The 24,583-nt window shown below is 54.4% G+C and overlaps 1 protein-coding gene across 23 annotated transcripts in view; it reads left to right on the top strand.

The window, feature by feature from the left end:
- Positions 1-24,583, top strand: part of DYSF (dysferlin) — a 229,649-nt gene that overhangs the window by 125,508 nt on the left and 79,558 nt on the right. For all 23 annotated transcript variants that reach the window (XR_015249117.1, XM_086700880.1, XM_086700876.1 and 20 more), the window contains 5 exons: positions 9,798-9,891; positions 10,434-10,511; positions 18,760-18,941; positions 21,892-22,032; positions 22,846-22,875. Coding sequence is in view for 22 of the 23 variants with exons in the window: in XM_086700880.1 (XP_086557006.1) it covers positions 9,798-9,891; positions 10,434-10,511; positions 18,760-18,941; positions 21,892-22,032; positions 22,846-22,875 (525 nt within the window). In the remaining variant the exon portion in view is untranslated. The remainder of the gene's footprint in view (positions 1-9,797; positions 9,892-10,433; positions 10,512-18,759; positions 18,942-21,891; positions 22,033-22,845; positions 22,876-24,583) is intronic.

Below are 24,583 nucleotides of genomic sequence, written 5' to 3'. Positions count from 1 at the left end.
AGCCGACTGAGCCACCCAGGCGCCCCTTTAGATGCCTTTCAGAGAGAGGCGGAGTGTATCCATTATTTGGGGAAGGTGTGTGGCCAGGGTCCTAGAGAGGGAGACAGGGTATGATGACATGTTCTCCTTGCTCTTTGGTGGGAGAAAAGTGATTTTTACTTCTAATGATCCCCTGATCTGATGGTGGAGGCCTGGCTTATGGGGGACTCTTGTCTGATTAGGAAGAGAGGCATTCACATGTGAGTACAAATAAACCCCATAGGATCTGCATCTTTGACGTGCTGGAGGGCAGAATGAGAGTCATTCCAGAATGATGGTGTCTAGGGAGGGAGGCTTCTTAGGGAAGGACATTGGGAGGCAGACCTTGAAGGAGTCCAGGGAAGAGCTGTGGGTGGTGGCCAGGTGGACTCCCTGGTAATCTGACATTTCTGGCTGTCTGGGCCCGAGCACCAGGCCTGTGGCGCCCCCTTGCCTCCTACCATCCTTCTCCTGGCCCACAGGTCCACCAGAAGGCCGAGCCTTGCCTGCCAGTTTCCCTCCTGAAGACATCTTGCTGGAAGGCAGGCCCTGTCTGCTCATTAGCACGGGCAGCCTTTCCCTGAAACCTTCTGCTGGGGCCAAGCCTGGCTCCCTCCATGGAGCGGGAGGCCCTGGCTCCGTCTGCTAATCGTCTGCTGTCTCCATCCCGAGCATTATTTTATTTTCGTATTATTCTTTTTCCAGCTAATATCCTGGCATTCCCAAAGACACCGGTTTCATAATCTTCCTGGCGTTCCCAGGGAGCTGGGAAGCAGAGCACAAAGCTGCTATTATAACGCGTTCCATCCAGCCTCCCTCTCCTCGCCCCACACCCCTTGCTGCCGCCACCGCCGGCTCCCACCCAGGCACCCCTTCCCGACGCCACCAGCCTCTCTGGGAACTCTGGTGACGGCTGCTGGGATGAGCTCACGGAATCCATCCTGTCGCCCTTGCCCTGGGCCTGCCCTCCATGTGCAAGGATTTTTCCAGAGCCCTGCCTCTGTGCTTGGCCCCGAGGGTTAGGAAGGGTTTTCTGAAATGCCTGAGCCTGGGCAGGAGGGAAGGAGATGGGGACTCGGCAACATGTGCTCACAGCCTTGGAGATTTTTAGAGCTGGAAGGAGCTTTCATGTTCGAAAGGCACTCTCCACCTGGCTTTGGGTCCCTTTGAAATTGGATGCATGGTTGTGGGTGTGCGGATGTGATGTGTAAGCACATGGATGATGTGTGTGCACATACCAATATGTGCGCAATGTGCTTGTGTGTGATATGTATGTGCACGCATGTGTGTACACGTGTGTGATGTGCATGTATGTGCACATGTGTGTCTGTGGTGTGTAAATTCTGACATAAGGTTCACGGTTTCCTCCAATTCTCAAGGGAATTTAGGACCCCAAAGAGGATAAGAATTGCTAAAACCCATTTTGCCGTGTGCTAAAGATCAGGCTGAAAGCTTTATATACATTGTCTCATTTTATCCTCACAGTGACTCCAGAAGACTGGATTCTATTATTATACCCATTTTCCAGTTGGGGAGACTGAGGTTCCAGAACTGCACTGTCTAATACAGTAGCCACTAGCCACATGTGAGTATTTAAATTTACATTTAAAGTAATTAAAATAAGACAATTTAGTTCCCCAGTCACACCAACCACATGTCAAGTGCTCAATAGCCCCACCCGGCTCGTGGCTACCATTTTGGACAGTGTAGCTCTAGAACAGTTTCATCGTTGCAGAAAGTTCTGTTGGACAGTAGTGCTGTTCTAGAACAACTCTGAGCCCCTCATATTACTCCAGAAGAAACAGACCTGAGAAGGGGTTTGCCTAGTGGCCCAGCGTGAGTCAGTTCTAGAACCAAGGCCAGACAACGGGCTCTTCTGTCCTCTCTCCCCAAGTGCGTATCTCCATTCCTATTAAGGCGTAATGTCCTCCCCCTAGAGAGGGCCCTTGAGTGGGGTCCTAGGGAGGGTCCTGGGCTGCTGGCTAGAGCTCTTGGCTGTTGTGTAGCCATGTGGCTTGGCTTCCCTGGGGCAGTTAGAGGGGAGTTGGCAAAACTGCCGTCAGCCCTGGAAGCCTCCAGTTGGTTGTCAGAAGCCTGAGTCTTGACCTGAAGTGGAGAGGATCTACAGAGACAGGCATTCCCAGAACAAGCCTAGGGGCAGAGAAGAGCAGCTGGGACTTGGAAGTGCTGGGGGTGGGGGTGGGCGAGCTTGGGGAAAGGCTGGTGCCAGAGAGGAGCAATGTGGGTTTTGAGCTGGCTGAGAAGGAGGTCAGATGTGAGTGGGGAGGGGAGGGGCCGTCTCTGCACCTGGATGAAGCCCATGCCGTACGCAGAGCATGCAGGCCCGGTTCCCAGAGCGGGCGCTTTGACCAGGGGCAGCGTCTGGGAGGTGAGAGGGGTTTGCCTCATTAAGTAATCAAAATCCCCACTGGTCTACACAGGCGGGGGAGGTGGCTGCAGGTTTCCCTGGATTCTATGTTTTGAGTATGGTAGCTGAGCACCTGTTCTCTACCTGGCTTTGTGCTAGCGGGAGCTAACGGAAGGCTGGCCAGCCGCTCAAGAGCCTTCTGCTGCCCCACACAGAAGGACCATTTGGGTAATTCCTTTAAATGGGTGGACCCTTGGATCAGTCTCACTCCAGATGTGGATGCTGAAGTCTTGAGGGTCCAATTGTATGTTTGGGTACCTGAGACAAAATGCCAGCACACAGGCATGCATGGGTGCTGAGGGGTGTGAGTGTCACAGCTGGGCAGATGTGTCTGGTGCCCCATGCGTGTCACGGTCCATGTGCTGGGGTCTGCAGCCACAATTGCTAGGGTGACCTTATAATTTATTGCCTATACTATGTGTAATCATGCTGGGAAAGAGGCATAAGGGAGGGCCATCCCAGACAGACCGGAACCTGATTATGGCCCTGATTACGGAGGCACCCTGGCATTGGGTAAAACCTGCTTGAGCGTTCTCTGCAGCCTCCATGTTGGGAGACACGGAAAGCCTAGAGGGACGCATACGCGCACACACACACATACACGCAGACGCTTGCGCCAGCCCACACGTGGCATCGTGGATTCTCCAGGTTTCCTGATTCCATTCCCAAACTCCCCAGGGGCCGGCCAGTAGTTTTGCAAGGATTTTTGCAGCTGCTTCCAAGCCTCGGCTCCAGCTGTAAATTAAACGGGGGTGCACCCTTGCCTGCTATTCTACTTAAGGTTGCAATCAGCCCTGATTAGGAAGGGAGGTCTGTGTTCCCGAGTTCCCTCTTTTAAAGCGTTCCCCTCCTTTGGCCTGGCCTGCTAGCCTGTGTGGGGTTTCCCTGGAAGCTGAGGCTGGGCAGCCAGGGCAGTGACGTGGGCCCTGGGCTCCCCAAGGCCCTGACTTGGCGCTCAGCCCTGTCCTGTCCCTGAGCCCTGCTCTGGTGCCGAGTTCTGATGGGGAAGCAGAAACTGGGAAGAGCCCCGAGAGGCTGCCGGGAGATGCCCTGGCTCTGCCAGTTAATTTGCTGTACAATCCTAGGGAAGACCTTACCCTCTCTGGGCCCCAGCCTTTTCACTTTCTAGATGGGGGTAAGAACAACACAGCAAAAATAAGCATCTCTCCTTACAGAACAGGCATTGGCAAACGATAGCCTACGAGCCAAGTGTGGCCTCTGCCGGCTTGTATAGATGGGGTTTACTGGCACATGGCTGTGCTCATTTGTGTATGCATGGTGTGTGGCTGCTGAGACCATATGTCCTGAAGAGGTGTATTTACTCTCTGGCCCTTTCCGAACAACGTTTGCCACCTGTTCTAGAGCAGGCACTGCCTCCCCGCCCTGTTGGTGCATCATCTCCTTTAACCCTCCCAGCAGTCCTAAGAGATAGGTTTTATCATCACTCCCATTTTACGGATAGGCAAGTTGAGGTACAGCGAAGGCAAGTCATAATTGTCCTAGCGGCGTTTCCTCACATGAGTGTTACGAAAAATTTTGTGGATAATGGTGGGGTCGTGCAGCGTTTATAGCATACTGCTCCTATGCTGCTGTTTGTTATTTGGATGTCCTAGCAAAGCCAGTAGTGGAGAAGAGATCCTGGCACTTCACCGTAGCGCGTGCTGGTCAGTGTTAAACAGCTGGCTCTCCAGAAAAAACATCCAAAAAACAAACTCAGCCTGGTTTGTAGTACTTGCTGGTTTCCGTGGTGTACATACCCCCGCTGTGGCCGATTTCAAGCTAGCAATGTGGCATCACTGAGAGTGGAGACGGGAAGAGATGAGCAGTAGCAGATGGTTAGATAGTATTTCCAGCCCACAGATACACTGGGCGCAAGTAACCTCAGGAGCAGGACAGTAGTCAAAGGTCATAAAATCATCAGGAAGTGATGAGTTTGAGTATCATCTTTGTTTCTAAAAAAATGTCTGTAGTTATAAATACATGTGGGGTAATGGTTACAAATGGCTGTGTTTAACGGCTGGCTTGCAATACACCTGAAGATTTAAGAATCTGCTCTTATGATCTATGCAGGCCATCTCCAGCACTTGCTGCTCTGGGGGGGGGGTCCCCTGATCCTGTTTACATAAGAGATAAGGACCCCGATCGTAGCAGCTTTCCCGACAGCTCTGTCCCTGTGCTCTTTGGGTCCATCAGGCATTGGGATTGGGTCCTCCTCATGAAGCCAGGAGAGCAGCTGGTCCCCGAAACCCACCTGCTTGACTCTGATGGGGTAGAGGGTACCCTTGTAGCCCCCTTGAGGTACCACCGAGGCTCTGTTGTTTGCTTCCTGACTGCCATGGTGTGGCTGCGGTGGCTCCGCCCTCTGCCTGCTCAGCCCCAGAGGCCCTCTGCTCAGCCTTTCCGCTGCATCTACCGCCGCTCTTGCCCCTCCGTCCTGCCCCCGTGTTAGAGCTCCTGAGCTGGATGTCTAGGCCCTGTATGGATGAGGCATCGAACCACTGGCAAAGGGAGGAGGTGTGTGTGTGACAGACAAGCAGCAGCGCAGGAGGAATTCCAGACACACTAGCGGTCTGGCGCTTGATCTCGTATCCAATTTAGGTGGGCTGAGGGGTCCCCTTCATAGGCTGCTTATTTTCCCAGAACCTGTCCGCCTCCTCCTGGTGTGGTGGCCGCACTAGGGTCCTAGGGCAGGAGTCCTCAGCAGGTAAAGTGGGTTTGGCCGCTGCCTCTGGCGACCCCCGGGGGCAGCCCCGCACCATCTGAGAGGGAGAGAGCTCCTCACGGTCCTAAGCTTGGGCTCCTCCAGAGATCCGTGGCCGCCAGCCGGGCAGCAGCGGGTTGGATGCTACCCAGTCCCCTGGGCGAGCAGTAGGATCCCTTACACAGCTAGCCCCAAGATGGAGTGCGTGGCCACAGACCACAGTCTGGGAGTCGCAACGGCATGAGCTATGGAGGCAGGAATGTGGCTGTGGGAAACCCAATGCCCAGGGCCCAGCCCTGGAGGCTGGGGAAGAGCGAGTGCATGGAGTGGGGGTGAAGGGTGGGTGGACAGAAAGCGGAGTGTCAGCCGCCACTGCAGCCTGGCTCTCTCCACCCAGGGCTCTGAGCAGGAGCAGGAGTCAGCCAGCCTTTCTCTCCTTCCTTGCCCGGCCCCAGCTTCGCCCTTTAGCTGAGGCTTCCTCTAAGCTCTGGGGTGAGGGTGGCGGGGGGCACACATCCAGCATACTGCTGCTCCCCTTGAGTCAGCACCTCTTCTCTTTCCCCTCCTCCAGGAAGCTTTCCTGAATGGGGCCTTCCAAGGGTTCACTCCATTCTGTTCCACCCCAGAGATGGCTCCGTCCTCGGGGGGGGGGGGGGGCGGTGAGTCCCTATCGTTTGCTCTTTCTGTGGTGGCATCTTACTCTGAGCCTTCCGAGGGAAGCAGGGTGCTAGCTGATGTACGCTTTCCAGACCCTTCCCCTGGAACCTAGGGCCTAAATGCTGCCCATGTGGCTTAGGACAGGGAATGCCGGTGATTCATTTTATGTGACAAATCTTCACTGGGTGACTACTAAGTGCCTGATGCCAGGCTGGGTGCTGGGGATAAAGGAGCGTGTGTGCCTTGCCTGGACACACGGAGAGACGGATACAGGAGAGAAGTGAGGAGAGGCTGAAGACATGTCCACCACAGCAGTATCCAGGCCTCAGTGATGACTGAGCTGAGGGAAGAGCTCAAGTTAGCTCACATGGGAGGACATTCAAGGTCGAGAGAACAGCCCGTGCAAAGGTCCTATGGCAGAGAGAAGACGATGGATTCCAAATTGAAAGAAAACAGATTAAAGCAGGAAGGTATTGTTTAGCACGAGACTGGAGAGTTGAAAGATTTAAACTGACCTCACTCGCACCATTTGCTGAGTGCTGCTTGTGTGCTAGGAACCTGCCACGGGCTGTGGATGTTCCCCTGCATTCCCTTTCCACCAGTGGTTCCCAGCTGGGGGCGATTTCTACCCCCACCCCATCCCTCAGGGGACATTTGACAATGTCTGAAGATATTTTTGGTCGTCACAACTGAGGGGTCAGGAAGCTGTGTTGGTCTCATGGGTACAGGCCAGGGATGCTGCTGAACATCCAGCAATGCACAAGACAGGCAGAGGGAAGGACTGACGGGAAGGTGGTGCTTCCCAGAAGCTCCCACGTCGGGTTTTCTTGAGGCTTCATTGTTTGCTTTGAGAGAAATTCCTGGAGCGTGAGCCCTGTATGCCCACGCGTGAAAACCAAAAAATACTTCGGAGTGAAGGAAGTGTGACATTGGATTATCTGTTAATGTACATATAGACTGAGCCCGGGTGACAGGCCGGCCTTCTTCTTAAGCTCTCTCCAGAGCTCATGCTCTGTCTCCTGAGGTGTCCACATTCATGTGTTCACTTACTCACTCGCTCTCCAGGTCTGTCTTGAGCACCTGCTGTGTGTGAGGTGTGCCGGGCGTATGACAGAATCCTCACAGAGGTCTCAGTGGGAGGAGATGGGTAGATGGGGGGTGCTAGATCCAGGGTGCCATGGAAGCACATGGGAGGGGTGCTTGACTCATCCTGGCAGGGTGACCTTGAGGATGAGGCTGGCCACCCAAGGAAAAAGAAGGAAAAGAAAGGGGCAGAAAGACTTATGTGCAAGAGGCCTGGGGACAAGGAAGGGGCCCCCAGAGGGTCTCAGCTGGTTTGAGCGTGGAAATCATCAGGGATGGGGGTGTCTGGGAGCGTCCAGACTGCTGGAGACTCAATTCAGAGGCCACGTCTGGGCTGGCTGGGGGAAAGTTGGCCTCTCTCTGCTCCCAGGGCCTGAAGAGGATGCGTGCAGAGCACCCTGGGAAGGTCAGTGGGCCAGAGGATGTAAAGATGTTGGCCAGTGGGATGGGTAGAATTCCGCCCAGGCTGGGAACCAGGGTGGCTGCAGGGCCAGCGCTCTGCTGGGAGGGACTGAACTTACTGGGTGTCCCTCAGCCTGGCTCCTCATTCTCCCAGCTTCTTCTCAGCAATCCCTATCTGTCGTTTTGAGCTGGGGGGGAAGGGAAGGAAGAGGCAGGTCTGCACTTGGGAGGTAGGTTAAAGGGTCGGGGGGTGGCCGAGGACCCTGTGGATCCCCACTCTGGAGGCAGGACAGGTGGAGAAGCCCAGGCAGTGTGAGGGGTATGTCCCAAGGGGACACTGGTTCCTCCCTCTGAAGGACATTATTTCTCAGGGCCAGGGCCTGCTGTGGGCCAAACACTGAGCTAGGCCTGAGCTACCTGGCGCCCGCCCACATGGAAATCCCAGGGAGGGGGACACCTTTTCTGATCACAGGAGGGCAGACTGCCCTTGGACAGAGACCCAGAAATTGCTGCCAAAGCCCCAGACAGAGGCCTCTTGGTGGGAGTGATGCTGAGGGGAGGCTAGGGGAGCCATCTGGAGGAGGCGTGAGGTGAGTGGGGATGTGCACTGGCAGCGATCCGCGAGCACGGAGGTCCCTGTAGGTACTGAGAGGGAGTGAAGAAATTATAGGGCTGGGGGGGGGGGGCGGGGTCAGAGCCAGCCTCCCTCCCTTCACTCACCTTAGCATCCTACCCGTGGGGGGCACAGTGCATTGCAGGCTGAGGTGGAGGGGCTACAGGGGTCTGGGCCTTCCACCCTGCCTCCAGCTGAACCCCCTCTCGCCCCACCAAGGTGCTCTGGGTGGCACGGACTATGGCTATTGCACGGGGGGCTGGCCAAGCCCTGTTCTGAACTGCTTTCCTTGGCATCCCGCACCTCACGCCCGGGGTGGCCTGCCGGCCCCGCCCCCCCCCCCCCCCCCCCCAGGTCCAGCCCTGTGTGCGGCCTTGCAGATCCTGAAACTGGGAGCCACTAGTTGCTGGACTTGGTACATGCCCTGGCGGGAGGCCAGTGTAACGTGGCCAGGCCAAATGCCTTTTCTGTTGGGAGCCCAGGATGCCTGGGGTCCACACCTGCTCAGGAGGGAAGGATTCAGGCATGGTGGCCTTTGGGTTTTTCCCTGTCTGTAGTATGACACCCCTCCCTGTTATCCTGCTCTCCTGTGTGTGTGTGTGTGTGTGTGTGTGTGTGTTGAGAGATTGATTGCTTGATTGATTGCTTTTGATTTCTACCCAGGGCTGTGGCTCCTGAAATGTCCACTTTTCCAGCTCCTGGAATAATTTTGAACAAATATGAGGTATATGAACCACCCCCAAGTATAATTGCAAACTTTATAGTTTATGACCTACCCTGCCTTTGTCCCACCTGTGCCTCATTTCTGCCTTTGTCCCACCTGTGCCTCATTTCTCTCATAAGATCATTAATGGCAAACATCGGTTGAGCATTTATTATGTGCCAGGAGCTGTGCTAAGAACAATATGTAATGTATTTCCTTAACAATGACAGCAGCTCTCTGAGCTAGATACTGTAGAATTATTCCAAATTTACAGAGAGACTGGTTCAGAGAGATTAAGCAAGCTGCCCAAAGTCAAACAGCCGATAAGTGACAGGACCAGAATTGGAGCTCCAGCAGTCTGGTTCTAGAGCTTGTGTTGAAGTTGTGATCACAGGAAGCAGGCCACTGTATCTCTCTGTCACTGAGGGGGAGGTCCTGCTTGGTCTCCGAGTTCCCCAAACCATTCAGGACCCCAGTGAGAGGCTGCAGGGTGGCAGAGGTAGCCCTGGATGCATCAGGGAGGTGGGCATCTGGTCCAAGGAAGCTGGTGCGTGGCCCAGTGGTTAGAGCTCAGTGCTAACAAGGACAAAGTGAGGGGCTGACTGACTAACTTTATGTACAGTAAACTGCAGACTGGCTTCTGAGTCAGCCTCCTGCTCCTGTGCCTGTCCTGGCCTCAACCTGCACTCTCTTTCACCCTCGGCTCAGGGGGAGCTGGTTGAGAGGTGGTGATGATACGGTATAGACTCTCCCAGAGCTAGGACCCGGTGTCCAAATATGTAGGGGGTGGACAGAGATGGTGGACCGGGCCCTCCAGACTTTGGCTTCTCTTAACTCATCCCGCTGGGGAAATCCCCACTGGATTCTCTCCCTTGGAGTCCTTCCTTCTATCAGACTCTAACCTTTTGGGTTGGAATAACTCAAAATTCCATTCTGAGTCTAGTCTCCATTGAAGAGAGAGAGAGAGAGAGAGAGAGAGAGAGAGAGAATGAGAGAACAATTTCCCTGTGGACTTGACATTGGAGTCTGGGGATGCTGTAGGAGGATGTGCTACCCTAGAGTAAAATTAGAGGCTGATGGCCCAGCTCTCAGCATCTGAAGAGTGGCTAGAGGTCTCCTGACCCGGGCCAGTCTCCCTGCCACTCCCAGGCTCTGGGGTCAGAATCAGCCATGACCAGCTCTGTGTCTCCAGGGCGGCGTGGTGGATGACAAGAGTGAAGATTCCATGTCCGTGTCCACCTTGAGCTTTGGTGTGAATAGACCCACGATTTCCTGCATCTTTGATTGTAAGTGATGCTTGGGGGTGTCTACAGGGGTGATATGGATGGATGTGTAACCTTGTGCTTGTTTGTATGGGGTTATATGGTCCAGTGTATATGGGGGGCTAGGGAGAATCAAGTCTATGTGCTCTGTGGTGGGTCAGTATCTTTTGGGGGGGGGTGTGTGTGCAGGCATCTGTGAGCACATGCACACATCTATCTACGTGTGGCGTGTGCATCAACTCAAAGCTTGGACTCAGGCATTCAAGGCCCTGTGCATTCTGGCTGCCCCCATCATTTATTTGGCTTTTCCTCCTCCTTCTCCTCCATCCCCCCTCACCACTTCTCGCTAGGCCCAAGAACATGGCACTTAGGTGTCTACCTTTGAGCTGTAGTCTGTTCTGATCCTGTGGGGGGCTCACTCCCGCATAGTGTGACGTGTGTCATTTCTATTGCTCAGACCCTTCATCTGTGACCCCTCCTAGGGGTAGACTCTACCCTCGCCCCAGCTCCCCCTCTTAGCCACTCCTAGCCCCTCACTTGGCATCTCTGGTTTTTCCTTGGTGCAGATGGGAACCGCTACCACCTACGCTGCTACATGTACCAGGCCCGGGACCTGCCCTCGATGGACAAGGACTCTTTTTCTGGTAGGTGGGAGGGGAGCCAGGGACCAGGGATTGAGGGTTGGGAGCTGAGCCATCAGACCTTTGGACCATAGGAAACATGGCCCCGGGGCTTCGTCTGTGGGTGGGGGCTTTAGCTGTGTTTGTTGGATTTGTGGAGGTGGCTGCCAGGGTCACTATGGCTTTCTGGTTGTCAGGTGGCCTGCTTGACCCTTCTGCAGGGTTTGGCTTTATTGACCATCGTTTCCTTCTGGAAGTTCCTCTGGCCTTGACCCCCAGGGATACTTCTTTCTCCTAGGTCTTCTGCAGCCTCTTACTACTCTACCTGCTCCTCCTCAGCTTCATGGCCCTCTCAGTCTGATGGTCCTGATGGTCTGTGTCCTCTTCTCTGGGTACTGGGGTCCCCTCACCTTCCCTGGCTTCATGGGCCACTCATGTCAGGGAAGCTTCTAGGCTTTTAGTTGACAGGCGCCCCTGATGTCCAGTCACATCTTAAGTATCTCCCCCTGGATGCCTCAGCGGCTCCTCAGTTCATCCTGTCCAAACTGAACTCCGTGTGCCTCCTCCCCTGATCCAGGGGCCCCTTTGTTGCCTATCTTGGTCCTGGCATCACATCAGCATGTGTCTATTATCCATCAGTTTGGAAACCATCAGTCATCCGGTCCTGTTGATTCTGGCTTCTGAATTTCTCTTGGAGATGTTCCTGAGGACTGGCCTCGCCCCTTCTTCTCTGGACACGCTGGTCAACTCATGGTCTCCCTGCCACTTTCCACACTGCCTCAGACAGATCTGGTCATGTCACTGCTCTGATTTCAACTCTAGACACTGAGAGAGAAATCCCCAGCTCTTAGCCTGGCAGACAGCTCCTTTGTTGACCTGACCCCTGTGGACCTTGCCTTTAACCTTTCCCTATTTTACCTTTAACCACTGGTTCTGGCCTCGCCAGCTTTTGTCAACATTTGTTGAGCTTTTCCACGTTCCTGACCTTTGTACTCAGTGTTCTCTCTGTCTAGATGTATTCCCTCTATCTTGAACCCTGCAAATACCTACTCATTCTTTAAGACGCAGCCCAGATGCTCTGACTTTTCCCTGAGCTGAGCTGGTTGTTCCTTCCTCAACACTTGGCCAGCTCCCCACCAACACATCTCTCAGAGCCCTGACCATTGCATAGATCAGCTGACATCTGCCTTTGTCACTATGATTGTGAACACCTCTAGGAAGGGGCTTTATCTTTGCCTTTGAACCTGCAGCATTGGTAGCTAAAGAGTGAATACTTACTGAGTGCTCACGACAAGCCTAGGCATTTTACTGGCATTATTTCATGTAACCCTTACAACTCTCCTCTGAAGTGGGTATTTCATATCTCCATTTTATAGATGAGGAAAACTGAGACTCAGATGCTTAACTAAATTGCTTGAGTGAAAATAGCTGACAAGTGACTTACCACCCTCCAAAAGCTTACCGCTTAATTGAGTAGAACTGAGTTCTTCTATGAGAGTGACTCTCTGTTCCTAGAAAGGCACTGCAGCCTATAGCCACCTGCCTGTCCTCCTCCTACTCCTCCCCCCATGGGGGCCCACTCTCATCCCTCACCCCTAGCAGCTGTGTTCCCTCGCATTTTGTCCTCTCGGTGACCTGTTTTCCAGCCCTGTGCAGCCAGGCACACGGTGGATGGGGCAATTTCTCTTCTGTGCTTTGGGCCCGGGGTCCTGAGGGTGCCCTCTGAAAAGCACATGCAAAACTAACACGCAGGGACTGGCGGGCTAGGGGCAGATATGTGATTGCCCCTTGTTGGGAACCTGCCAGGATGCTTGCTGACAATTGGAATGTAGCCCAGAGAAAAGAGGTGGACTAATCTACAGTCTTGCTTCTTCCTCCTTGAGGGGGGCATGAGAGATGGGGGTGCAGGCGGCAGGCTTGTGTGGGCATGTGGCAAGGAGGGGGAGCCCTCGTCCTCTGTGGGTTAGGCTGGCCGAGGCCCCTGCAGGGAGGGAGCCCCTCCTAAGGAACCCACTAGGAGGCAGCATGCACCCTGGGGACCACAGGCAGGTCAGCCTGGTGCTGGTCTGTGGGAGATGTCACACTTTCCATCCCAGTCCCACCCCCTCCCCCAAATAAACATCCCTTGAGCTTTGAGGGCACTGCCCAGGGCTTCCTCAGAGGCCGCTGGCTTCTGAATGAAAGGCCTGATTGACCAGCTGCTGGAAAGGAAAACAGCAGCCAACATGGGTGAACCTATAAAACCCAGAGTGTTTATTTTCACTCCCAAACCCTAAACCAAAGCAATTTCTCCCCTGGCACTGACCCTGGGGCGGCTGGCGGCCGGAGGCTGTGCGTGGCCACCGGCTGGCATTTCGTGGAGGAAACTCATGTGTGAATCCAGAATGTCTGGGGCCAGGGGAGGGTCTAGCGCAGTGTCTGTCACCGGTATCACCCTCAGCCTGCCTGCCATGTGTCTGGGGCAGAGAGGGCTCTCCTCCAGAAGTACTCCATCGACTGTGACCTGTGGTGCTCTAGGCCTTTCCTGCACTGCCGGGCTCCCATGGCCCTGAGCTGTACTCTCTGCTTGTGCCCTGAGGGGTGGGCCTTGGGGCTGCCCAAAGCAGGGGGGGGGGGCGCTGTGTCTGCTTTCTTCTCTCTCTGGCCAAGGGGTTTGGGGGGCACACAGGAACTGCCCAGGAAATACTTGTTGAATAATATTAAACCCAGGCAGGAAAGGGAGGCTTGTGATGTTCTGCCCAGGCTGCATGAGGATTCCACCTCCAGTGGGGTTTGAATATATAGCCAGCATTGATTCTCCAGGCACTAGAAGGACGTGTGTGGCTTGTGGTTGTGAGCGTGTGTGACCTGTGTAGCAATTAGGCATTAAAAAATGTAAAATGATGCTTAACTCAAGTGACTTCGCTTTGATTGGGTTGGGATTGCCCCTGCTTGGTGAGCATCTATACTGTGCACTGAATTCAGTTTGACTGGGAAAGATATGACTCTGGAGGACTTAGAAATCACATGTCCTCAACGCTGTATCTAGCGGGCAGCATCGCTTCCTTACGCTGCAGCCTGAGCGGAACTGCTCTTCAGTGTAGAATGGTGTTTCTCAAAAGGAATCAGGACAGAAGCTGTCTCATTTGCCAAACTGTTCCCCAGGGAATTCTGATTTGCTCTCTCCTCCAGCTGGGCACCTCCGCTGGGGTTTGAGCGAGCCATAAGCTCTGCTTACAGATCTCCCGCCAAGACAGACACCCCGTGGGCAGCTCTGTTGTGAGGTCACCACGTATCAGAAGATGGTCCTTGGGGCGCCTGGGTGGCTCAGTCGGTTAAGCGTCCGACTTCAGCCCAGGTCACGATCTCGCGGTCCGTGAGTTCGAGCCCCGCGTCGGGCTCTGTGCTGATGGCTCGGAGCATGGAGCCTGCTTCCGATTCTGTGTGTCCCTCTCTCTCTGCCCCTCCCCCGTTCATGCTCTGTCTCTCTCTGTCTCAAAAATAAATAAACATTAAAAAAAAAAATTAAAAAAAAAAAAAGAAAAGAAAAGAGAAGATGGTCCTTAGCATGGGGGAATCAGACACTCCTCTTTGAGGATCTCACTGGTCACTGGGCTGAGGCGGCCTGACTTGGTTTTAACCAAGCAAATCAGGGAGGGTAGGTAGACCAGATGCCAAGTTATTAATTTACCAGAGTGGGGTTTCTTAAGAAAGCAGAAGGTCCTGTGCCCTCTTTGTTGGCCTCATGGCTCCTGGTAGATCAAAGATGCGTGGCAGGCAGGTGGTCCTGAGAGGTGCCGCTCCAGGGCAGGCCGCAATGAGGTCTGAAGATCCATGGCTGCCCCACAGCTGAGTTCACCTCCGTGGGGACCGGTGCTTAGTTTTCACCCAGATCCAGACTCTGTCTTGGGTGGGGCTGGAGAGCTCTTGCTTTGGGGCTTACTGTGTCTGGACCCCAGTCACGGCCCACCTCCTCCTGAAGCACAGCTTTCTGTCAGGTTGGCTCCGGCTAGGGGAATTCTCCCGTTGAGCTTACGGAGCTGTTTTCCAAAGTGCATTGGAGGCTTGTGAAATGCTCCACTTAAAAAGGGTCCCTGAGCAAGGGAGACTGGGAAACACTACACACTTGAAGATTTATGATGCACAGTGGCATTGAGAGGCTCTGAAATGGCTGCAGGAAAGGAGCCTGTTTGACTTGTTTAAGCACTCATTAGCTCCCCAGGGAACTCGCATTTACGAAGAACACATTTTGGGAAACCCTGATCTACAGGATTCAGTCCAAATTGCTCAGCTTGGATCTGGGACCTTTGTGAGCTGCTTCGCTTCCTCCTCCCTCTTTTATCCCCACTGCCCTGGGCTTCCCCTCCTCAGCCAGACCAGCTCCTGTTGTTTCCCAAATGCCCATGCTCTTTGGTGTCTTTGCGTATGCCACGCTGGATGTCCAGAATGCCCCCTCTTCCTTGGTCTGCCGTGGTTACTCTTCCTTCTTGAGACTCGTGGTGGGAGACCTCCTTTGAGAAGACTGACCTGATGCCACCAGGCTACATGGGCTGTCCCCCACCAGCAGCACCTTATACATTCCCCTATTAAGTTGCACATCACCTTGGATTCTGTTGTGTGGTCACCATTTCCAACCATAGTCATGATCCTAAGAGCCTAGATTGCATCTCATTTATGTTCGTTTTCCTAGTGCTGTGCTTACCTACCACGTGCTGGGCAGTCAGAAATTGTATATTGTATGAATGATGGATTGCAAATAATGCTGGAATGAACATCTCTATACATATAGCTTTTTGGTTAATTTGGATGATTCCCAGGAATATAGGAAACAAAATATAAACAGTTTTATGTGTTTTAGGGCATAATGCCCAGTTGCTTTCCTGAATTGCTTCCAGCAGTAAAGGAGAGTACCTATTTCATCAAATATTTGCCAGCACTGGGTTTTATAATTCTGAACAATTTTTCTAACTTAATAGGGAAAATATTGCTATACTATAGTTTTCATTTGCACTGCCTTATTTGTGATCTACTCCCCTCTCTCTTAAGGGTTCTTTTCCTAAAAGCATGGCATGGTGGAAGGAGCACTAGACTAGGAGTCAGGGGGTCTGGCCCTCGTCACATTTGAGCATGGGCTAGTAACCTAGTCTTCATGGGGACAAGTAGGATGATGCCACCTGCCCTGTCCCCCATTCTGGTGATCTGAGCTGGGAAGGTGGCAGGGCCTATGAGGAAAGCTTAGTGTACTGTAAAGGTTTAGGAAGGCTCTAGGAAGGTCTGAGCAGCAGAGCTCAGGTGCAGGGCTCTAGGCCCAGCAAAAGAACCACCTGCCTGGGGCCTCTCTAGGTGATGGTGCCCAGTAGAACCATGTGTGTTCATGGCTGGAGCTTCCTGGGACAGTTAATGGTGCTTAGAGAGCTCGGATCCAGCCACTTTCCATTTCAGCTCCGTGTGGGTTGGGGGGTGAGGCCTGGGGGCCAATGCCGCCCCTCTTTTATGGGAGTGGCCCTGGGGAGAGGGCTAGGCTGGGGTCGACAGAGAAGAACCAGCCCCTTATCTTCCCTTCCACCTCCCCTTGGGGATCTGCTTCTCCTTCCTCTTGGCTTTCCTGGAAGAGGGATGTGTCTGTGCGGTTGTCTGGCCTTCCCTCATCTGACCACCTTGCTTCAGCAACACCCCCGCCTGCCTTGTTTCTTTTTTTCGGAGGGGCTGGGCCCTGTGGGGGGGAGAAGCCAGGCCCAGCACACAGTAGCCCAGTGTCTGAGGCCCCAGGCCTCCAGGCCTGCTCTTTACAATGCCTTTGTTGTGTGTTTTTTCCTCCCATGGGCGGGTGGGGCGCGTGTGTGGGTCTGGGTGATTTTTGTTTGAAAGCCACCCCCTCCCTGTTCCCCCAGAGCTGAGCTCATTGCTTGCGCTGCTGGGGCTGCTGGAAGGAGTCGGCCTGCTGGGGGGGGCGGGGGGGGGCAGCGTGGGGGGTGCTGGCAACACCAACACAGCGTGCACAGCCGCTACAATGTGCAATTGTGATCTTTGTGTAAACGCGGTCGGTCTGGGGCCCTCGCGCTTATAAAAATAAAGCGTTGGGAAGCACGGGGGGTGGGAACAAAAGGGGCTTTTTCGCCGGCTCTCTAATATGGTTTTATTTATCAGAACGCGCCCTCTTTCCCTTACTGGAACCAGGGAGAGGTTCTCTGCCGAGCTTGGAACTGATGGTATCACAGCCAGACGGTTTCATTAAATGCACAGACGCCGCTGGGCCCTGCCAGGGGCAGGAGGGGAAGTGCTTGGGGCCCACCCTGCCAGGGCCGGTGCACGGAAGGGGGAGCCCCATGCCAGGGAGGCTTCCACCAGGTAGCGGTGGCAGGATGGGTGGGCATGTCTCCTCTGTCCCTTCCCCTGTCAAGGGCCTTGCATTGCCCTCTTCTACCCACAGGATCAAGTTCAAAACCAGTTTCCTTCGGGAAGCCCTCCAGGCTTGACTGCACTGTGATTTTGTGCTTAAAGTCTGGTTCCGTGTGGGTGGCTCCCTCCTGTTAGCCCAACCCAGCATTATTCAGCCAATGAGTGCCCATGGCTTCTGCCTCCTAAGTTGGATCTCCCCCACCCTTAAAACTAGCCCATCGGCCAACAGCCAGAATCTTGGATCCTACTCTCCTCATCTCTTGATGGGAGCCCTCCCACTCTCCATCCCAGTCTTTCACCTCTTCTACGGTCACTCTCTGTCACCTCCTGCACAATGGCCATAGTATGCCACTTGGACTCCTTATGGCCAAGGAACCTATCCTGCTTCCCTTCCCTTTGTGAGGAAGTGCTTTCTCCCCATCTCAGCCCCAGCATTATAGCTGGACCTCCCAGCACCGGACCTCTAGTGCTGAGGGTCTCTTGAGGTCACATGGGGGTTAGAGCACCGCTGGGGCTAAACTGTGAGGCTCAGAGGATGCAGGATGCTGCAGGCTGGAGCAGGTGCCAAGGGTATAAGGCATGTGTGAGAGCGTTTGGGCTCAGCCCTCCCAGACATCTAGCATCCAACTGCCAGCTTCCTGCATCTCCAGACTTTCCTGTGCAAATGCCTGGTACTCTGGGTCTTACAAAATGGCAGCAAACTGGACCCTGCACCAAGTCTGACATCCTAATTGGAGAAGTTGGAGGAGCCCCACCTCTGGGCCCTCTGCCCCTGTCCCAAATTACATGCATTCAGTTCCGTAGGACTTTCTCCTTCACTGGTTTCCAAAGTGTGGCCCTGGAAGACCACATCAGTACTCCTGGGAACTTGTTAGAAATGCAAATTCTCAGGCCCCACCCCAGACCTGAGGAATACGTCTCTGGGGGTGGGGCCCAGCAGTCTGGGGAAGCCTTCCGGGTAATTCTGCTGTATGCTCACATTTTAGAGCCACTGCCGTAGGATCTTCTCTAGTAACACCAACTTCCCTTTGGAAGCAGGCAGGGGGAATTGCCAGCACACGGGCCCCCAGCCAGCATGCCTGGGGCTGGAAGACTGCAAAATAGTCTGGGGCAGCAGGGAGCTGCAGGGATCTCAGGGCTCCTCTGAACCCTACCTAGTGCTAAACAGCTTATGAGCCCATGTGCTTCCCTCTGGTGTCCTTGCCCATCTAAGCATCACTATCACCCATGCTCACAGAGACCTCATAACTGATGTCCCTGCTCCCTCCAGGCTGTGTGGCCGCCAGAGGGGGCTTGCTGAAATGCAGGCCTAGGCACCCCGGTCTGATGGCACCGACATCTCTGGTCTGCTCTCCCTTTCTTGAGGAAGATAGGCCCTTCTCTCACACTGTCTCACACATGCCCCCGCACCTTATATGCACTCTTCAAAGTGCTGACCAGGATTGTGGTTTTATGGTTGCTTGCATGGATTATGTTTTTGCTTCAATTGTATGTATTCTCAGCCCCTAGCACCTAGTTCCTGGCCTGGCATGTAGAAGCCATTCAATAAATGCTTGCTGGATGAAGGAATGAATGCATCATCTGGGCACTTGCTTCCTCTAGCTGGGCCTGGCCTCCGGCAGCCGGCCCAGGGAGGAGTCCAGTAGGGGAGTTCTTTGGATCTCTGGCCTGCTCTCCTGGACCTTGTCTCTATTTCCCCATTGTGGCCCACCAGCTGGCCTTACAGAGACCTAGGTGAGGGGCCCTGGGGAAGTGGGCTCCCACCTGTAGGTTTTTGCTGCAGCACGGCGGCCATGACTCTGCTCCAGCTTTGTGGTCCGCGTGACTCCTGAGCGGGCGACTCTCACGGTCTCTGCTGTGTCCTGCCTCCCTTCCCTGTGCCCGGCGCACACAGATCCCTACGCCATCGTCTCCTTCCTGCACCAGAGCCAGAAGACCGTGGTGGCGAAGAACACTCTGAACCCCACCTGGGACCAGACACTCATCTTCTATGAGATTGAGATCTTTGGTGAGCCAGCCAGCATCGCCGAGCAACCGCCCAGCATTGTGGTGGAGCTGTATGACCATGACACCTACGTGAGTCTGCTTGCCTTCCTCCCTCGTCCCCTCACTGCCCACGCCCTGCAGGAGTCAGGGGGAGACACCACTGTGAGGGCTACCCAGCCAGGTGGCCTCTTCCCTGACCCCACAGCCTACAGGGCAGTTAAAACTATTCTAGAGTAATTAAAATTGGATTGCTCACACATGTGCTGTGCCGGTGGCAGACACAGGGGATGGAACTGGAAAGGGTGTTTGGCTGGGGGTCAGGCTTTCTCTGCCTCTAACCTGCTTGTAAGATCCCAGGCCAGTTCCTTGTCCCCATCTGAGAGCTGCATTGACTCCACAAACGTTTATCAGGCATTTGTGTGCTAGGCTGAGTGGCTCTGCACTTGGGGTTCCCAGTCTAGGTGGGAGCCGAGAATCACCCACAGAGCAGGGAATCCTCCAGTAGCACAGGCAGGGCCCTCCAGAGCTGTCCAACAGAACCTCCTGCGATGCTGGGAATGCTCTACGGCTGTCCGTTCAGAATGCGAGCCCCTCGACGCCCATGGTGATCGAGCAGTGAAAGTGACTAGTGCAACTGAGAAACTGAATTTTAACTTTCAGTTTTAACTAATTAAGCTTCAAATTTAAATAGCCACAGGTACTGGGCAGTGCAGCTCTAGAAGGTTCCCGGGAGGGAGAGGCAGCCCTGGGCTGGAATGTGAGGGAAGGCCGTGGGGCAGACCTAGGCCCTGAAGGAAATGTGATTGGGGTGTTGGGGCAAGGCACAGGGGCATTGCAGCACGGTGTGGGGCAGGGGGAGACTGAGGAGAGCAGAGGGCAGGCTGGGAGGAAGGAGAAAGGAATATGAGGCCAGGGTAGGCAGGGAGTGACGGGGCCGAGCAACATTTTAAAAAAAAGAGAAAAGGGAGAGACTGGGCTGGCTGACAGCATGCGTAGCAGAGAGGTCCGGCCTGGGTTGGTGGGGTGGCCGCGGATAAAAGGGGAGGGGAAGGGTTCGGAAGATGTTTCCAGAAAGAGTTGCCATGGCTGGATGTCAGATGCTCTGGGAGGGTGTGGTCAGCAGGGGGTGGGGCAAGGTGATGCTGTTTAAGGTGTCCCACCAGGTGGAGGGCGCCCACTCGCAGTGGGCAACTCGGGCCTGGGCTGGGGAAGCCCACCTGCGAGCACTTCCCTTGGCTCAGGGAGGGGAATGAGCAATTGGAGGAAGAGTCTGTTTGGGACTGTTTGGGAAAGAGCACAGGGCCTGGCACCTTTGGGGCAGGGAGAGGAGGGAGGGAGGAGGACCGGGATGTGCTGGGCGGGGGGACTAGGCAGAGGAGCAGGTGCAAGTGCTAGAGCAGGGCCGGCCAGGAGGCCGGCAGCACACAGACACTTTCTTCCAATAGCATCCCACCTCCTCTTTTACAATGTTACTCTGACCCTGCCTCTCCCCTGCAGGCCAGTGCCTGGGAGGGATCTCACCGGGGGAGAAGAGCCATGGCTTCTGGGTGGGGGGGAGAAGAGCCATGGCTTCTGGGTGTGGGGCTCCAGGGTCCTGGGGGAGAGCAGAGGCTGTGTGCATTGTTAACATAGTCAAATAACTCCATACCTGTTGGTGAATACCCATTGCCTCGAGCTCCTGCTGGCCTGGCTGCCCCGGATCCCCTCCCCACAACCTCTCCATGACCCAGCAACTAACGGGGCAACACCAGGGCCAGAGGGGCCTCCAGGACCACTCCCAGCATTTGGCTGCTGTTCATGCTGAGAGGTTGGTGCTGGGCTATCACCTGCTGTGTGGGCGTCCATGCAGGAGCTGGTGGCCACTCTGGTATGGCTCTTCGGGACGTCCCCAGCAGTGGTGTGACTGTAGGCAGTGGCTTCCAATTCCACTCTGGGTCTTTCCAGATGAGGGCCTTGGGCAAGACACTAGGGCTTGTGAGAGCTGCCACACCATCTGGCCAAGACCCAGGTCCTGCCACTGTCCCCTTGGGGAAGCTGATCACAAGGCCAGAATCACAGGCCAGTGAGGTCACAGAGGACCACGCCAGAGGGCCAAGCTTGGGCAGGGCTGTGGGTGACGGCTTAGAAGGGCAGAGGGCAGTACGGCCAGGGGAGATGGCCCATGTGAAGGCCAGGGGCTGAGAGGGCAGCAGAGGCCAGCAGACTGGAGTGGGGGATGTGCAGAGAGAACGAGGCAGGGCAGCAGAGGCCAGCAGACTCCATGAGGAGCCTTCCATGCCGGGAGGAGATGTGGGCTCTATTCTCTAGGGAGTGGGAGCCATGGAAGGTGCCTGAGCAGAGGGATGATAAGATGAAAACATCATTTTATTTTTTTTTTAAATTTTTTTTTTCAACGTTTATTTATTTTTGGGATAGAGAGAGACAGAGCATGAACGGGGGAGGGGCAGAGAGAGAGGGAGACACAGAATCGGAAACAGGCTCCAGGCTCTGAGCCATCAGCCCAGAGCCTGACGTGGGGCTCGAACTCACGGACCGCGAGATCGTGACCTGGCTGAAGTCGGATGCTTAACCGACTGCACCACCCAGGCGCCCCAAACATCATTTTAATAAGACTCATTTAACTTGATGAGTGATCACAGTTTCCCCAGCTGGAAATGGGGAATTTAAAGGAGAGGCAAAAGCCCTTGGAAATGTCGAATCCCTACTCTGCTGAGGGCATTGGAGAAATGCTAGTGCCACCCTAGTCTCTAATGGGCTCAGAGCTTGATTAAATGAAATCAAGGTGAAGGCTAGTTAGACAGAGGGATATTCGACCGTGATGGGAATTCAAATCTAGCAACAGTGGCAGGAGGCCACTTGCATGCTGTCCCCACATTCTTTTAAGGGGGGCAGAGCTCACCATTCTGCACCAGGGGGCTGCCCTGACTCCTGAGTCCCTTTCTAGTTCAGGAGGCCAGATGTAGGTCTGGTGATTGCTCTGAGGCCACCCAGAGCCCCGGACTGGGAGATGCTGACTCTTCTTTCTCCATGCCGGGTCTAGGGTGCCGACGAGTTCATGGGACGCTGCATCTGTCAGCCAAGTCTGGAACGGATGCCCCGGCTGGCCTGGTTCCCGTTGATTAGGGGCAGCCAGCCAGCGGGTGAGCTGCTGGCCTCTTTTGAGCTCATCCAGAGAGAGAAGGTGAGGCTGGTTCATGCCTGGATCCAGGAGGCCCAGGCAGGGAGTACCTAGTGGGGGAATGTTGGGGGGCACAGGGAGAGGATGCCCCAGTGGAGGAGAGGGGGCTGCAATACATCCTTCTTCCCCGACCAGGGGCCTGAACTCAGTGGGGAACACCCAACAGCCACCTGCTGTCAGGCCACCTGCTGAGGATGGGTTTTGCCCATCTTTTCTAAACCCCAAAGCATGACATGATCTAACTATTGGGGAGAATGTTGGAACCTGGACTGTGTTCGAATGTTTGAATCTTCTGGCCATTGGATATATTTTTCCCTGGGTCATAAGTCGATGTGGTTTCTGGGAGTAGGACCTCTGTGATCTGGTTTGGGGAAGCTTAATTGTGATGGGGGCATCTCCATGGAAGGGTCCGGGCAGGACTTCTGTTCTAGTGCTGCCTCGTCCAGGGCCTCGCTGTGTGACCCAGGGCCGGCCACTTCCCTGCTGTGAAATAGGGCATTTGGTTTAGAGCCATATCTCTAAACTTGCTCTGACTGCAATGTGAACCTCCCTGTGTCAGCCAGAGAGAAATCGGGCTACTCTGGGTGAGGCATCTGGCTTCCCCGTGCAGTCGCCCATCACTTCCAGCTTCCTCTGAGGAGTCCCTAGTCCTCCAAATAAGTCTGCAAACCCCTGCGCTGCCTTATCACTGACCTATTCCACGAGTGTCATTTTGCAGTTGGAAATGTGTCTGCCTGGCCAGGGCAGAAAGGAGGGGGTGATGGGGCCTTGGGTGAAAGGCACCTGACTAAAAGCTCTCTTTTTTCTGCACCCTAGCCGGCCATCCACCATATTCCTGGTTTTGAGGTAAGTCTTGCTTTTACCCTTTCTTCTTCTTCTTCTTTTTTATTTTATTTTTTAATTTTTTTTTGAATGTTTATTTTTGAGAGAGAGAGAGTGAGCATGAGCAGGAGAGGGGCAAAGAGAGAGGGAGACAGAATCCAGAGCAGGCTCCAGGCTCCAACTGTCAGCACAGAGCCCAACGCGGGGCTTGGACCCACAGAACGCGAGATCATGACCTGAGCCGAAATCGGATGCTTAACCGACTGAGCCACCCAGATGCCCCTTACCTTTTCTTCTTTAACTGACTGCCAGCCTCCTGGTTTGCAGTCCCTGCTGGGTCAGGAAGTGCTATCAGGCATACACGATTACGGTCCTGCCTTCAAGCAGGGGAAGGCCCTGGTGGGACCACAGGGGCAAGGTGGGCAGGGGGTGGGGTCCCTGCCCAGCTCTGGCCTTTCTTGCCCTTCTTCCCTGAGAAGTCCAAGAATCACAGACTCTCTGAATGAAGTGACCTCACGGTCATCCAGCCCAGTGGCTCTCAGCAGTAGGCATATTAGGATCCCTTGGGCAGCTTTAGATACGGTGCCTGGGTGGCCCAGTCAGTTAAGCATCCGACTTTGGCTCAGGTCATGATCTCACGGTTTGTGAGTTTGAGCCCTGCATCGAGCCCTGCATCAGGCGGTGCACTGACATTGGCATACAACCTGCTTCAGATCCTTTGTCTCCCTCCTTCTCTGCCCGCCACCACTTGAGCACATGCTCTCTCTCTCAAAAATAAACATCTTCATTAGTAGAGTGTTGAGTATCCCTGTCTATCACATGGGAGACCAGGGTTTGATTTCCTGATGGGGAAGCAAAACCCCCTTCTGGGGGGTGTGGGTGGCTCAGTTGGTTGAGCATCTGACTCCTGATTTCAGCTTGTGTCATGATCTAGCAGTTCCTGGGTTTAAATCCTGCGTCAGGCTCTGTGCTGACAGCACGGAGCCTGCTTGGGATTCTCTCTCCCTCTCTCCCTCTGCCCCTCCCCCACTCGTGCTCATTCTGTCTCTCAAAATAAATAAACATTAAACAAACAAACAAAAAAAGAATCCCTTGGGCAGCTTTAGAAATCAGCAATGCTCAGGCTGCACCCCAGACCAAACAGAATACAATCTCTTGGGGGAGTGGCCTAGGCACCGGTATCCTTCCATGCTGTCCAGGGGATTTTAATGTGCAGCCAGGGCTGAAAACTGTCGGCTCAGCCCAGTGGTGTTCACCGCAGTCTCACCAGGCATAATGTAAGAAATGCCGATTCTTGGGTCCCACTTCAAACCTACTAAAGGGAACCCTGAGGGTGCAGCGCAGGAACCTGTGTGTGAATAAGCCCCCAAGGGATTCCGACGCACGCTTGAGTTCCTGAAGCTGTGATTTAGACTCTTCTCCAACTCCTCATTTCCACCATGATGCAGTTTTCCTCCCTCTGCTAGTGGTGGCGAGTTCATTCCTCCTCCCCCTTCTTCTTCTGGGGGTCGTGGTAGAAAATGCAGACCCTTTACTGGTACCCCTGCTTATGCGATTCAGGAAGTACTATTCTCCGCCAGGCTCAGCTGCGGCTTTGAGAAGCAGGCTCCGTTTGGATGCCTCTCTGCTTATGAGGTAGCCTGTGCGATTTGCAGACAGTTCTTACCCTGCAGGCTGTCCTTTGCCCCCTGCCCCCAACTCTACCCTCTGCTTCTGCCCCCCACCCCTCTAG

The sequence above is a fragment of the Puma concolor genome, chromosome A3 (genome assembly GCF_028749965.1).
Source record: "Puma concolor isolate L17-30 chromosome A3, mPumCon1.1.hap2, whole genome shotgun sequence".
Taxonomy (NCBI): domain Eukaryota; kingdom Metazoa; phylum Chordata; class Mammalia; order Carnivora; family Felidae; genus Puma; species Puma concolor.
The sequence above is the reverse complement of the archived record's forward strand: the minus strand, read 5'-3'. Positions and strand labels throughout refer to the sequence as shown.